General features: G+C 35.5%; 1 protein-coding gene and 1 long non-coding RNA gene across 3 annotated transcripts in view; one reads left to right on the top strand and one right to left on the bottom strand.

Annotated features, from left to right (window-relative positions):
• Window positions 1–15494, bottom strand: part of LOC133853763 (uncharacterized) — a 57341-nt gene that overhangs the window by 21493 nt on the left and 20354 nt on the right. The gene's annotated exons all lie outside the window — the stretch shown is intronic.
• Window positions 96–4526, top strand: LOC133854201 (cation/H(+) antiporter 18-like). Of its 2 annotated transcripts, none has more exons than XM_062290288.1 (4): window positions 96–332; window positions 1100–1312; window positions 2007–3008; window positions 3137–4526. In XM_062290288.1, the coding sequence occupies exons 2-4, from the start codon at window positions 1109–1111 to the stop codon at window positions 4352–4354; spliced, it is 2424 nt and encodes an 807-aa protein (XP_062146272.1). In that variant the 5' UTR covers window positions 96–332; window positions 1100–1108; the 3' UTR covers window positions 4355–4526. The 2 variants fall into 2 exon arrangements, with proteins under 2 accessions (XP_062146272.1, XP_062146271.1); XM_062290287.1 differs by having other exon boundaries at window positions 1062–1312.

Raw genomic sequence — 15494 nt, 5'->3', positions numbered from 1 at the left:
ACGCTTCTGGTAGCCAGATCGGTTGCGGTCAAAACTAGTTCAACTTAAAGGACTAGTTCAATTGCGTGGCTATATATATATATATATATACTGCGCGCGGATTATGAAGTACTCTATGTCAACCTATTTGCATCAATTCTTCGTTTCCTCTGTTCTTCACTCTCTGGAGATCAGCTTTTCTCAACTCCCAAAAACATCCATTTGATTCCTGATCTGTCCTCGATCGGCGTTGTTAAGAAATTACACCGGAGTCCCAAAGTATATGTAGTACGCTGCAGGGCACCAACAGTACCGTACGTCCGTCGTCGGAGTTTTCCCGGACGAAGATCCAGGTGACACGTCTCTATCTTTCTCTTGGACGTGTTTGGATGCCGAGAAATCTCCTGGGAACATGGACATGCAATATACAAGGAGATATATAGTATAGTCCATGCGTCCAAGTTAATTTCGGTTCTTTTCCCGTCGTTTCTCGGCAACCAAACGGGTCGTACTATTTTTTCTTTTCCTCTTTTCTAATGAAATTGAAGTGTGAGACCAAAATTTCTGTGCTTTCTTGTTTTTCTTTCTTTTTTCTCCCTTGGGTACGTCTGGGAAAATTGAAAATCTCACGTCGTTTATGCATTGAGACGACGTCGCAGAGCTCCGGTAGGAGTTGTAAATTTTATGGGAGGTCCAGGGGCATTTTCGTCCCCGGAAAACCAACCATGCAATTTCAAGTTTTCAACGGTGGTTGCGCTGGTTACGTAGGTGTAAAAGTCTAAAAGTCACGTGCAATATTCAGGTTGAAGTATTTAATTTAAGTATTTCAAAAAATAAAATAAAATTAATATTATTTAATTTTTCTTGGTCAAGTGTTTGACTGTTGTGATAAAAAAAACGAAAAGAAAAAAAGAAGATCTAGAATAGGTTTGGCACACCACTATGTTTAATTTAATCCTAATTAAAGTTGGACTCTGTTTGAATTTATTCTTAAATACACAGGTGACAGGAGAGTTGTTATTGGCCCACGACGACTTGTTTTATATTAAAAAAAAAAAACTAAAAAGTATTTCTTGATGCAGGAGATAATCTGAGAATTGGGTTTGATTAATTGCTGCAGAAAAATAAAATGGCTGGCGCCAATGCCACAGTTACAAGTACGTGTCCAGCTGCCATGAAGGCAACATCTAACGGGGTGTTCCAGGGAGATAATCCTCTTGATTTTGCACTCCCTCTTGCCATCTTGCAGATATGTATTGTAGTTGTACTCACGCGTGTTCTGGCTTTTCTTTTAAGGCCATTGAGACAGCCTCGCGTCATTGCTGAGATTGTTGTAAGTTAATTATTCTTTTTTCTTGTTTGTTTATATTACATATAATGAGTTGCTGTTTGTTCAGTTTGCATTTGTGCTGTCTTTCTATTTGATAATAGTTAATACGGATTCATAACTAGCTAAGCATTTCATGCACGTACATATATATATATATATATTGTTTTGATTTCCACCTTTGCATCTTGAATTAATCTGCCTCGATCTGTAATTGAACTTTTTAAACTGTAGTCTCTTTCACTGCCTTTTTGTTTAATAGATTAGTACAATGGAGGTTTTGGAAATCTTCACATCTTCGGCTCACCAGGGATTGTCGATGTGTATTGATAAGAGGTTTTCATGCATATTACCAAATGATATGTTGCATAAGAAACAGTCTTGGATTTGATTCCAATTGAAACTAAAAAAAAATGAGTAGAACTGATCCAAAAGCTGTTGCAGTACTACTGCCTCTAAGCTTAATTAGATGATTAGATGGCGTATATATATATGAGTTCTAATTTGCAAAGAGGACTTGATGAGAACAAGTGGGAGTGTTTACTTTGAGTCATAGTTAAGGTAGATAAGGGCTTAGTTATCTTAATTTTCAGAACTTCCAATTAATCTTCATCTGTTATTAGTGAAAAACTGGAGTTGGGATGTTGTCCTAGGAAATTCACAGCACTATGGTGATTGATTTCTGTTGCTTTTTTGGCAGGGTGGAATATTACTTGGCCCGTCCGCGCTAGGTCGAAACAAACACTATCTAAATGCAATCTTTCCATCTAGAAGCCTCACAGTGTTGGATACTTTAGCCAATCTGGGTCTCCTCTTCTTTTTATTCCTTGTAGGCCTAGAGTTAGACCTAAAGTCCCTCCGCCGGACTGGAAAGAAAGCTTTAAGCATAGCCATTGCAGGAGTTAGCCTTCCCTTTGCATTAGGAATTGGAACCTCATTTGTCTTCCGAGGAACTATTTCCAAAGGAGTAAATGAAGCCCCATTTCTTGTATTCATGGGGGTGGCCCTTTCTATTACTGCATTTCCTGTCTTGGCCCGTATTTTGGCTGAACTCAAGCTATTGACCACTGATGTTGGCCGAATGGCCATGTCTGCTGCAGCAGTCAATGATGTGGCAGCATGGATTCTACTTGCTCTTGCCATTGCCCTCTCCGGCACCGGCCGCTCTCCCCTGGTTTCGTTATGGGTTTTCTTGTGTGGGAGTGGTTTTGTTCTCTGTTGTATGTTCATTGTCCCACCAATCTTTAATTGGATGGCGCAGCGTTGCCCTGAGGGCGAGCCTGTGGAAGAGTTGTATGTATGTGCTACTTTAGCTGGAGTTTTGGCAGCCGGGTTTGTCACTGATGCTATTGGAATTCATGCCCTCTTTGGTGCATTTGTGGTTGGAGTAATGGTTCCAAAGGAAGGGCCATTTGCAGGTGCTCTTGTGGAAAAAGTTGAGGATCTTGTAACTGGTCTTCTCCTTCCTTTGTACTTTGTCTCAAGCGGATTGAAAACCAATGTAGCATCGATTCGAGGGCTACAATCCTGGGGTCTTCTTGTATTAGTCATTTGTACAGCCTGTTTTGGGAAGATTCTTGGTACTGTTGCAGTCTCCCTCTTCTTGAGAGTACCTATTCCGGAGGCTCTGGCTCTGGGTTTCCTAATGAATACCAAAGGTTTGGTGGAACTCATTGTCCTCAACATTGGCAAAGACAGAAAGGTAAAAATCAGTTTTTGGCCACCTAACAGAAGGAAAAAATAAAAAAAAATTCAATGCTTTACCTTTACTGATGAGAATTGCAAAGCCTTATCAATGATCCTAATCATTTAGGCTGATTTTTGTTACAGGTATTGAATGAGGAAACATTTGCCATCATGGTTCTTATGGCTATCTTCACAACCTTCATTACAACACCTCTAGTTATGGCAGTATATAAGCCAGCTAAGAGAATGAGTAAAGCCATTTACAAGCACAGAACAATCGAGGGAAATGATCCAAACACACAACTTCGGATTTTAGCCTGTTTCCACAGCACAAGAAACATACCATCGATTATTAATCTCATTGAGGCTTCACGTGGGACAGAGAAGAAGGGAGGACTCTGTGTCTATGCATTGCACCTCATGGAGCTAACCGAGAGGCCGTCTGCGATATTGATGGTTCACAAGGCAAGAAAAAACGGCTTACCCTTTTGGAATAAGAGCCGTCAATCAGGTTCCAATCAAGTTGTTGTTGCTTTTGAGGCCTTCCAGCAGCTAAGCCGAGTGTCCATTCGCCCAATGACAGCAATTTCTCCAGTGAATAATATTTACGAGGATATATGCACGAGTGCTGAGAGGAAAAGGGCAGAGATCATAATTCTCCCATTCCACAAGCACCAGAGGTTCGATGGAGCACTGGAGACAACTCGAACCGAGTTCCGTTCGGTCAACAGGAAGGTTCTCGAGCATGCACCATGCTCTGTCGGGATCTTTGTGGACCGTGGACTTGGTGGAAGCACCCAGGTTTCTGCAAGCAATGTTTCCCTAACCTTAACTGTTCTATTCTTTGGCGGCTGTGATGATCGTGAAGCCGTTGCTTACGGGGCTCGAATGGCAGAGCATCCTGGTAATAGTTTGACAGTCATTCACTTCTTAGCATGTCCTGAGATTGCAGGGGAAATTGTTGAAGTTGATGTTGGTGATGGTGATGGTGAAGGCTCCAAAACTTCATCAGGAACAGGAGATGAAAAGTTTCTTGCTGAATTCAAGCAGAAGATTTTGAATAACAACTCAATCAAATTTGAAGAGAGGTTTGTAAGGGACGCTGCAGAAACTATCGATGCGGTTAGGGAGGTCGGTCGATGCAGTCTGTTTTTGGTTGGTCGGGTGCCTGAGGGTCAAGTAGCTGCATCTTTGAATGTTAAGAGTGACTGCTCTGAACTGGGGCCAGTAGGCAGCATTTTGACTTCCCCGGATTTCTCAACTTCAGCTTCTGTGCTGGTGGTGCAACAGTATCATAGCCAGAGAGTTCTTACTCCATTGTCTTCGAGGAGGGTGTTGCCTCAGGAAGTTTCTGCTGTGTAGCCTGAGGAAGATTTAGAATCCAAGTGATTGGCTCTCTTTATCCAAATAATGAGTTGTCTGTATAGCAAACAAATAGTGATGAAAATTTTATTTTGATTTCTTTTTATACTTGTATGATGATAGTTGTTGACCAAAAGGTTATCAGATATTAAATTGTCACAGATTACACTTTTGCAGGTGTTCTAGACATCTCACTTACTTTCTTTATTGTCTTTTGGTCTTTAACAAGTCGTTTACCTCATGAGGTTCCAAAGAAATGGGCAAATTAAATGGCTAATTCAAGAATTCTCTTCATAATTTTCCCTAATAATTGCATATGATTGTAGTATCTCTATTATTAAGAAATAGTATGTAATAATTGCATGATTGTTATCTTTTTAATAATAGGTGATTCTCCCAAAATTATGGAATAAGTTCATTTCTAAAATAAGCTACAATCTCCTCTATAAAAGATGTAGGTGCCGTATGAAACCATCAATTGCTTTATGCAACATTTGCAGGTTGATCCTCTGAAGTGATCAATTGGAGGTCCGATTCTCATGAAGCGGTTTATTTATCCCTTTTTTTTTTTTTTTCTTTTTTTTTTTTTTTTTTTGTGTTTTTAACCGATAAAAACCCTTTGGGTTCCTATCATAGCAGTTCGATTTTCCCGCCCTTTTCTTATTTACTCAAATTTCATTAAATGAAAAAAAAGAAAACATCATCCGAGGTCGGTGCGTGTTTGAATGGGGATGTGTAAGTCGTGTAGTGGTAGCTGATCAAAGTCGGTGGTGGCTGATCAGCTGGTTCAATTGTATTCAATTGGGCTATTTCTTTTGTATTGCATCTTGTTTAGGGTTGGGTTTGTAATAGTTAGCAGTTTGGTGGAAACCAAGTGAGTAGAAATCTTGTATAAACATGGGATAACTTCACAAAAAGGTGTCGAACTATCGGCTATTTTGAGAAAATGGTATTGAACTTCCAAACGTTTCAAACTAGAGTGTCCAAGTTTCCAAACGTCTCAATAAAGCGTAATTCGTTAAGATTTGTTGTTAAATCCTGCCAAAATTTCTAAAATATTCATGCATTCCATTTTATTTTCTTAATTCATTCATCTTAGTTAATCCCATTCAGCAATTACACAATTTTCAAATCCATATCCTTATTGTTAACATATCTCCTAAAGGTGGCACACACCTAGCAACCAACCACGCAACCAATTTTGCACTTCCCATATCAGCAGCCGCATATTGTGCTACAGAATATGCACAAGATTTAATTTGCATATCACATTGGACCACATATGGCAACAGCTCCCACATATAGAGCTGCAGAATATGTCCAAGATTTTGACCAACACATGACAACTAGCCTAGCAATCTAAGAATATTTCGAAACCCTACGAAGGCTGTGAATATAAAGCCACTCATCTCTTCATTATAACTTAAGCTATTTGGATATATCAATCCAGAATTTTTCATGGTATTAGAGCTCTTCTAGACATACGCCAAATTCAATTCGATCCTACCTATCGCTTCATCATCCTTAAACCATGCTCCTACTGCACCTATCTTCACCCCACCTAACACTAGTCAAAATGCTTATCTTAAGATTGATAACAACAATTATCTCATGTGGTTGACTCAAGTCCTTTTTATACTGTGTCACCACAATCTATTGGGTATCGTTGATGGCTTAAAACAGTGCCCTCAGAAATTCATAGTCAATGATGAACAAAAGGAAGTCCTCAATCCATAATTCATCATCTGGAACAAGAAGGATCAGTAACTTCTAAGTATGATCACATCCTCTCCCACTGAAAGTGTTTTAGCCACTGTCTATGGGGTGCACAGATCCAAACAGGCGTGGACAGCCTTGTCAACCAAGTTTGCCTCACATTCCAAGTCAAGAATATCGCATCTGAAGAAACAATTGCATACACTGTCTCAAGGATCAAAGCCCTGCTTCGATTTTCTGTAAACTGCCAAAAACTTGGCAGATCAACTTACTACCGCAGGTAATCATATCACTGATGAAGAATTAATTTCTTTCATTATTAATGGGTTGAATCCACCCTTTATTAGCTTTATCACCACCTATTCATTAGCAACCCGAGAGAACCAGATCAGTTTTGATGATTTCCAAGAAGAGTTGCCAAGTCATGAGATGCTGCTTAGCCAACAGCAAACCAAAGCCACCAACAACTCCACATTTGCCTTGGTTGCACAAAGACCTACCGATTCTCAATTCTCCAAAGGCAAGTGACCTATGCACGTACCCACCATCAAGGTATGCCCCCTAGAAGCTATCATCAAAGGCCAAGCCATGGATTTCAAGCCAGACCACATTATCATCAATACAGTAAGGGCCCTCATCCTTATAACCAACATAATCAGGTCACTCACTTCTCCCAGCAGCATTATCAAGGCCCTTCTCAGCCAAACCAGCATCACAATTAGGGACACTTGCAGCCAAGCCACAACATCTCTAGCAGACCACCCAATAGACTTTAGAACACGTTACCAAATAAAAAATAAATATACAATGATAAATAATGACTTAAAAATTAAATGACAAGTGAATGATAGGGAAATACGAGTAATGCTAGAAGTCACTTTTGTGTCCCTCCAGAAATGATATGCCTTTTAAAATCACCATTGATCTTGTAATTGATCACTATTGAATTTTGATCAAGTAGTGATCTTGAAAGCCACATCATTTTTAGTGGGATATACAAGTGACTTTTAGAATTACTCGAAAAATACCGCTACGCTTGGCAATCAAATTTGCCTTTGGTTTCAGTTCTCCCAAATAAAAAAAGTCAATCTCTTTTTAAAATTATTATTAAACAATTTTCTCTGACAAAAAAAAAATGAAATCTTATTTTACATCAATTACTTCTTATTATTATTCACAACAAACCTCGTTACCAAATACACCTGATATTTAGAATTGTGGTGCATGTTTGAACACTACAACTCGTGTAGCTTATAGAGAGGGGATGGAGAGACTTGCCTATTTCAAGTAGTTTGGGATAAGTCAATTAACTCTGCTAGCTAGCTCATGTTAAAAAAAACTGATTTGTAGTTGAGCTATTCAATTACTTTGGATCTGGTCACTTTCTCATAGTCAAACTATGAAAAATGCAAGCCATAACTCTTTTTATTTTTTATTTTTATTTTTCCCTATCGATCCATTCCATAAGGGAGAGAGAGAGAGAGAGATTCATTTGAAAAAGAAAAGAAGAGTTGTCTTGGTCTTGCCTGGATAATGCACAATAAATAATTGGAGAATCTTGATTAAGGAAATAACAAAGACATATAATCTTGGCTCTTTTTGTTCATACGTTTTGAAAATATTTTTGGGATAAATATAAAAAAAGTCCTATGAACTGACAGATGTGATACTATGTCAAACTACCAGTTTGAAAAAATTAAGTCATTTCGTTAGGCTTGGCCGTTACGGTTGATGGAAAAGTGTCCTTTTTTTTTTTTTTTTTTTTTTTCCCTCTCTCTCTCTCTCCTTTTCTTTTTCTTACAACGATACTCTTCTTCCGTTAAAAATCCAAAATAAAATTTTAATTAAAAGAGCTAAACTAAACTAAGCTAACAAAATAATATTTTTTAAAAGAAAGCAACCCAAAGGGTAGCCGAATTACCCCATGAAGGGTTGTGGATGGGCCACCAAAAATAGAGGACGGGTGGCCAGCGAGCCACTCCCAGCTAGCCCATGAGAGGTGGCTGAGTCAGTTTCTTACCCTGCATGCATATTGATCGAGCATGTGCAAAATGCAAAATGCGCAACCAATTAATGAGCTATATTATCATACGTTAAAATGCATGATTAATTGATAGACCACGTTTCTTAATTTGTAGCAATGATTTTGCAGAAAATCTTTGTACAAGCAATTATAACTCAATTTAACCCCATGGGGGTGGCCTACTGGTTAAGGCTTCTAGTTGTGGTCTTGAGTTCGAGACTTTCTGGATGCTACCTTTCCTTTGGGGTCAACCATCTAGGCATAGCCCTTGTGTCAAAATCTTTTGCGATCACAGAAATCTTTTGAAAAAATAAAAAAATTATTTTATTGGAAATGCCTTTTGGATGGAACGATTCGTGTTAGTTCTAATCAAAGCTTTCCTTTAATACAGTTGCGTGTGATGTGTTAAATGACCCCTTTGAGATTTGGTGACAAGACATTTTTTAATGCAGTTGATTGAAGTGATGTCTTTAGCGTAATAGAGCCAACTGTGGTCAATTTTATGTGAAACACCATAGGCTCTTGTCTCATAGGATTACCAAAAACCCCTAAGATCTTACTAGATACCATGCTATGTACAACAATGTTATCAATACTTCTGATGGATTTTTGATATTTTGCAAGAGAACTATTATAATTGAATTCACTCCCTAAGGACATCAAGATTTCATAGTTCCAATAAGCAACTTTTGTGTAAAAATACGGGATAAAATTAAGTTGAGGGAACACATTTAGTTCTTTTTGCATCCATTTCTCCGAGCTTTCTAACCAATACTTTGATTAATAGATAGGAATGGACAACACAAATGTGTATGCTTATATTTCAATTATTGCCCTCTTGGTTTGGATCTCACCAGCAATAATTGTAAGTTAACTAGTCACAAACATTACGTAAGTTTTGATAATCCCAATGTTTCATTAAAAGTTTATGTACATAACCATGGGAATTCTTGGGTTTCTTTCATATTGAGGGGCCCCAATTTAAGCAATATGGTTTTAAGGATGCTATTGCCAAAGTGGGTCTCTACAAATTCTTGTCAGACATGTCCTGGATTGTCATGTTTTATCACCTGTACAATCATGTATGCTATCAGAATGCCACGTCATCCATTTTCTAGCTATGATAATTTAACACACAATCTATTTATTTTGTAGATTCAATTATATAAAGCTAAAGGTACATGCAGGTACAGCTGCAAAAATTCCGCATAATTAATTTACAATATCCACTCGATCTGCAAGCCATTTTGTATGGCAAGGAAGATTTAGTTTAAGACATTATTATTGATTCACATGCATGTCAACTAAATGATATTATAGTGATGATGATTGATTGCAATAATTCTTGATAAACTAATTATTTTTAAAATTCAGAATCTGAACGGCGGGCAGATGCGCGCATTCGGCAAAGACTTGCTCTCGGAACCTCAATCAGGTTCCCACTTCTCATTGACTAATTACACATTTTTCAGAACACGACAATTAATTACCACCAATTATTATAACGAAGCCATTATATTTATAAACTCCTCAAGACCTCAACATTCTTTTTCAGACTTCAAATTTACTTGAAGCGTACGTAGATCTCTCATTATTTTACCATGCAAATAGATCGAGGTGCCCAGCAATTCTATCATATCAGTTTATAAAATAACACCTTTGATGTACGTATCTAACTTGAAGAGGTCAAGATTGAACTCTAAGAGACCAAAAATGACTCAACCAAAGCCACTTGTCATTCAAAGAAGCCAAATCCAAAGTTTGAGTTAGAGTGACGTGGGAATGAAGCAGAAAGTGGACTCTGTTTTAGAACGTAGGAACAGTGGCAAACAGAGGAAGACATGAAAGGTTTACGGCAACACACTTTGACACCGTGGGCCTCTCAATTCCCAACTCAAAAATCATAACTATGCCATGACGTCCATCGACAACGTACAACATCTTCGATAATCTTCAATCCATCTTTGGGCCAAACACGCCATCTCCGCCTCTATTCCAATGTTTGGTGGAAGCCAAGTAAGAAACTAAACTCTAATATATATTCTATAAGTGGAACATAAGAAAAAGTTTTTCTACTACTATTTTGAATCAAAGAAAATAAATTATGAATAGAACCCTCTCAGGATCGTATAATAAGAAAATAGAGAGAAAAAGAAGAAGCTAAAATTCTGGTTATATATATATATATATATATATATATATACTTCAAGGAATTGGCCTAGTGGTTAAGGCTTGGGGCTTATAGGGTGTGATACGTACTCACGAGGTCATGAGTTTGAGACTTGCTAGGTGCTACCTTCCTCTTGGGGCCAGCCACCCGAGCGAAGCCCGCGATTCAACGCCCTCGATTCTGAGTGGCCATGGGTGAGGGGTCAGGGATTAGTCTGGGGTTGCTCATGGACCTTTGCACACAGAAGGACTACTACTGTGTGTGGGCCAGTTGACCCGTGGTATCGTCCGCTAAAATGGGCACTTTAGGATACTCTAATAAAAAAAGAAAAAGAAAAAAGAATACAATATAACTAGTTATTTTTCTTTTGGCTAAATCCTCCCTTAGGGATGAAGATGGTTGTTTGAAGTTGCAATATCTTCTTCAAAAATGGATGTTTCTTCACTGGAACGACGAGGGGCTTGTTTGGGTACTGGCCGGTATCGTCAATTGCCTCCAACGTGTGGGTGAAGAAGGAAGAGAAGATGACAATTTGGGTTAGCTGCAAACGGCGTTTAAAAAACTTTTGTTAGATGCCCTTTAAGCTACGTCGTTTGGCATTTAGATCAAACTTTCAATTTTAGCCGTAGATTTAAAACTACAGCATATATGCAGTTATTTCTTTACGGTATGAAAGCCGAATCCCGCACATGACCCCAAAAATTTAATGATGATTTTAAAAAGTAACATAAAAAAGGACAGTAACAAAAAAGAATGTATAGCATATCTCGAATGAAAAACTCTAATAGGAGGTAAAATTGAAAGGGGATGATATATTAACAACCATATTGCAAGTTTTAGTAATTTAAGAGTACAATTTTAAAGAGTCACAATAATTCATCAGGGAAGTGAAGTTTTATAACAAAAATAAATAAATAAAAGAAATAAAAAGAAAGAGCTTAGGACCCATTCGTTTTGCTATTTTATTCATGGCCACATTCAATGTATTTGTGACATCGACTAGTCTTTAGCACACGTTACCAAATAAATAATAAATATACAATGATAAATAATGATTTAAAAATTAAATGACAAGCGAATGATAGGGAAATTAATACGAGTAATGCTATAAGTTACTTTTTTGTTATTCTTGTGTCTCTTTAAAAATGATGTGGCTTTTAAAATCACCATTGAACTTGTGATTGATCACTATTGAATTTTGATAAAGTAATGATTTTAAAAGTCACATTATTGTTAGAGGGACACAAGATTGACTTTTAGAATTACTCGAGAGATACCGCTACTTTGGCAATCAACTTTGCTTTTGGTTCCACTTCTCTCAAATAAAAAAAGTCAATCACTTTTTAAAAATTATTATTAAACAATTTTCTTTATTCTTCTCTTACAAAAAAAATAAAATCTTATTCCACCTTTATATTACATCAATTAGTTCTTATATATTACTATTCAAACAAAAAAATCACAACAAACCTCTTAACCAAACACACCTGATATTTAGAATTGTGGTGTTTAAACACTGTAAGGGTTTGTTTGGATTTGAAATTTCAAAAAGTGAGATTTAAAAAATAGTTATTTTAAAAAGTAATTTTTAAAAACGCAATTAAGTGTTTGGCAAAATCAGAGTTTCGACTTTAAAATCGTAGGTTAGTCTTTAAAATTATGTGTTTTCAAAAAAGCATCCATATTGTCTACAATTTTATTTTATTTTTTTTTTATTTTTTTATTTTTTTATTTTTTTTTGCGTTTTCAAATCGCAATTTTTTAAAAACACAATTCCCAAACGGTTCATTTTCTGTGATTTGGTTTAAAATCATACTTTTTGTCTATAAAATCGCAATCACAAATGTACCCTAAACTCGAGTAGTTTATAAAGAGGGATTTGATTCTTGCACTATACCATCACAACAACTGCACAACAAACCCTCACATGAGGGTGGGCCCCAGTGTGTGGGGTTCACCCTCATGTGAAGAGTTGTTATGCAATTGTTGTATTGGTGTTGTAAATCTAACATTTTCCTTATAAAGAAGAGATAAGTTAGTTGCACAACAATTTCGCACAACAATTGTACAACAATACTGATGTGTCCAACATTTTTTTTTTAAAAATAAATATTGGATACATCAGTATTGTTGTACACTTATTTGTTATGAAAGAGTTGTGCAAATAACATATCTATATAAAGAGGGGACTGAGAGACTTGCATATTTCAGGCAGTTTGGGATCGATAAGTCAACTCTGCAATTACATATCAGCTATTCAATTACAGATCAGTTCAAGGAAACTCTCTAATGATCTGGTCACTTTCTCATAGTCAAACTATGAAAAATGCAAGCCACACCTCTTTTTTTATTTTTTATTTTTTTCCTTATCCATTCCATAAGGGAGAGAGAGAGAGAGAGAGAGAGAAAAAAAAGGAAGAGTCATTTGGGTCCTGCCTGACTTTTTGGGATAAATATAAAAAAAAAGTCTTATGGGTCGACAGATGTGACACTTAAATTAATACATCAAACTATCATTTTGTAGCAAATAAGTCACTTCGTTAGGGTTGGCCGTTAGGTTTGATGTAAAAGTGGTCAACAAGCCACCCCAGCCTATGAGAACCAGCCACCTGTGTTAATATATATATATATATATTTTTAAAAAAAGGAAAGTTTTTTAAGGATAAAATCGATTTTTTAAGGGCAAACTAAGAGTAAAATGGAAAGATTTTGGTCGAAGTTGTCACGTGCCAACCTAATGGTCAACCCTGATGGAGGCTCTTAATTGCAACAAAATGTTAATTTGATGTATTCAATTGTTACACTCGTGAGTTTTTTGGACTTTTTACAAATGACTGATAATTCTGTGGGTTTTTTTTTTTTAATTAAAAAAAAAAAAGTGTTATAATATATCATAAAGGTGAAAATTATTTTTATATTGGACAGAAATTTTATAATTCCTTTTACATTTTTAGGAGGATATTTTGTTTGAGACGGTTTGTTCTTTTAAAAACAGCAAACAAAAACTATAAACAGATTCTATGAATAGGATAATCACTGGCATGCTGATGCTTGTGATGGAGGGGAACACGTGTACGATGGATCTCTAGATGAGTAAGGTCTTCATCATTAAGCCTATTGATAATGGAAGCACTTTTTAGAAAATTCAATCGGTGCACCAAGCTGATAAAAGCTCAAATTGGTTTATTGCTTTACTAATTGTTTAGTTTATTAGTTGTTTTATTAGTTTATTTTTGTTGTGTGAGTATATTTCATGTTTATCTTTTTATGTTGTTATTTGAGTAGGATTATGTTTATCTCTTTTATGTTTATCTTTTAGGAGTCTTATTGATAGGAGTTTAGGTTGTTGAGTTAGGAGTCAAATAGAAGTTCTGTTTTATGTGGAACATTATTTTTTTATTGTATTTCATCTTTTAAATACTGTTTTGTTATTGAATAAAAGTAATCAATCAATTAAATTATCAAACCTTGTGTTTGTGAGTTCAGAACACATCTAATTGCTCATAGGAAGTCTAAGATTCAAGAAAATCTTACCATATCTATCATTCTTGTTGAGTTCTCATCTTACGTTGCATAAGCACGTAACAGTTAACTACTAGAAACTTTGATTACGGGGATTTAGAATTAACAACATATACTCTATAAGTGATGCTCTTTTTTTTTTTTTTTTTTTTTCCTTTTTAAATTTGGAGAAAATATCAAAATAAATTATTAAAAAAAGTACTTACCGCAAAATTTTCCTAATAACTACAGTGCCGGCTTGATAAATTTTAAGGTTTAAAACGACAAGTTTAAATGAGATTATTTTCTTATATTTAAATGTTAATTAAATTAAATTTATTTTAATATTTATATATATTTTATTTAATATGTCAATTATAGCACTTTTTTTCTATTTGTAAAATATATTTTAAAAATTTTTATATATATTTAAAATGACTTATCACATGTGCTTGCGGAAGACAAAGAGGGAGGTAGACGAGAGAGATATAAAAGATAAAAAAATGAAAAAGTAAAAAAATATTTTAATGGGATAGGAAAAAATTAAGGAAAGCTACTGTGAAGTTTATTTAAATAAAGAATAAAAGAAAATAGTTATAGTTGGGTGTTTGCTAGCACTGGTGCTCTTATGAGATATGATTTTTTGTTATCCCAAGACACAATTTTTGACCACCTTGCCTATGTGGCAAGGTCTCTAGCTAGCTTTAAGGTTTTTTTTTTTTTTTTTTTTTTTTTTTTTTTTTTTTTTTTTTTTTTTTCTTCTCTTCTCTTCTAAAAAAAAAAAAAAAAAAAAAAAAGTAAAAGTAAAAGTTGTCACATTGACAAAGATGATCAAAAGTTGTGTTTTGAGGTGGCAATGTATTATATCTCGTGCTCTTATATCTCGTGCTCTTATAGTGAATAGCAATAGACATGCCTATTTATTTATATAAAATATATATATATTTATAAAATCAGTCCATAGGTTTCACTTAGCTGCAAGTAACTCTTTGGGTTATAAAAAGTGACCGAGAGAACTATTTGATAAGCAAAATTAACAAATAGGTTTCTACACTTCGCTTTCGTTTGAAATTTGACGGAAGCCTCATAGTGCAATGTCAACATCAAAAATATAACGACACATGTTCCTTATAATAAAAAAATATAAATATAATTTTTTTTTTAAAAAAAATAAATTTAAGCACAAATTGCCTAAAAGGAGTGGCCGGACCACCCTCTGTATCAACCAAAAGGGGTGGCCACCCTTATGGCCAATTTGGAGGTGACGGACTGCCCTCTGAAAGGTTTTTTTGTATATATATATATATAAGGGATATGTATCACAATATTATTAATGCTGACGTAGTACTCTAACAGTTTTCATCATAATTTTGGATGGAAGTTAAGTGTATGGATCGACCAATTTGTCAATTTTGCTTATCACGGGGAGTTTTCAGTCACTTTTTTGTACCCCAAATAGCTATTTGCAACTTAGTAAGGCCCTAAAGATTGATTTTGCATTTTTTCTATTTATATAAGAAAAATGCTAAAACCACACTCTCGTCCAATGGACTGACATGGCTGTGATTATAAAAAGTCTTTAGATTTTTATTTTTTAAATAGTTGATACAAGGGTTAATGACTATAAAGTCTTTAGATGGTGTAGTTTTTAACATTATTCTTTATTTAAAATACTTTCATATTAGTTTGGATAAATTGAGCACATCTCTACAACTAGAGATTAGAGCAAC

Source organism: Alnus glutinosa, chromosome 13, assembly GCF_958979055.1.
Source record: "Alnus glutinosa chromosome 13, dhAlnGlut1.1, whole genome shotgun sequence".
Classification (NCBI taxonomy): domain Eukaryota; kingdom Viridiplantae; phylum Streptophyta; class Magnoliopsida; order Fagales; family Betulaceae; genus Alnus; species Alnus glutinosa.
This window is presented reverse-complemented; position numbering and strand designations above follow the sequence as displayed.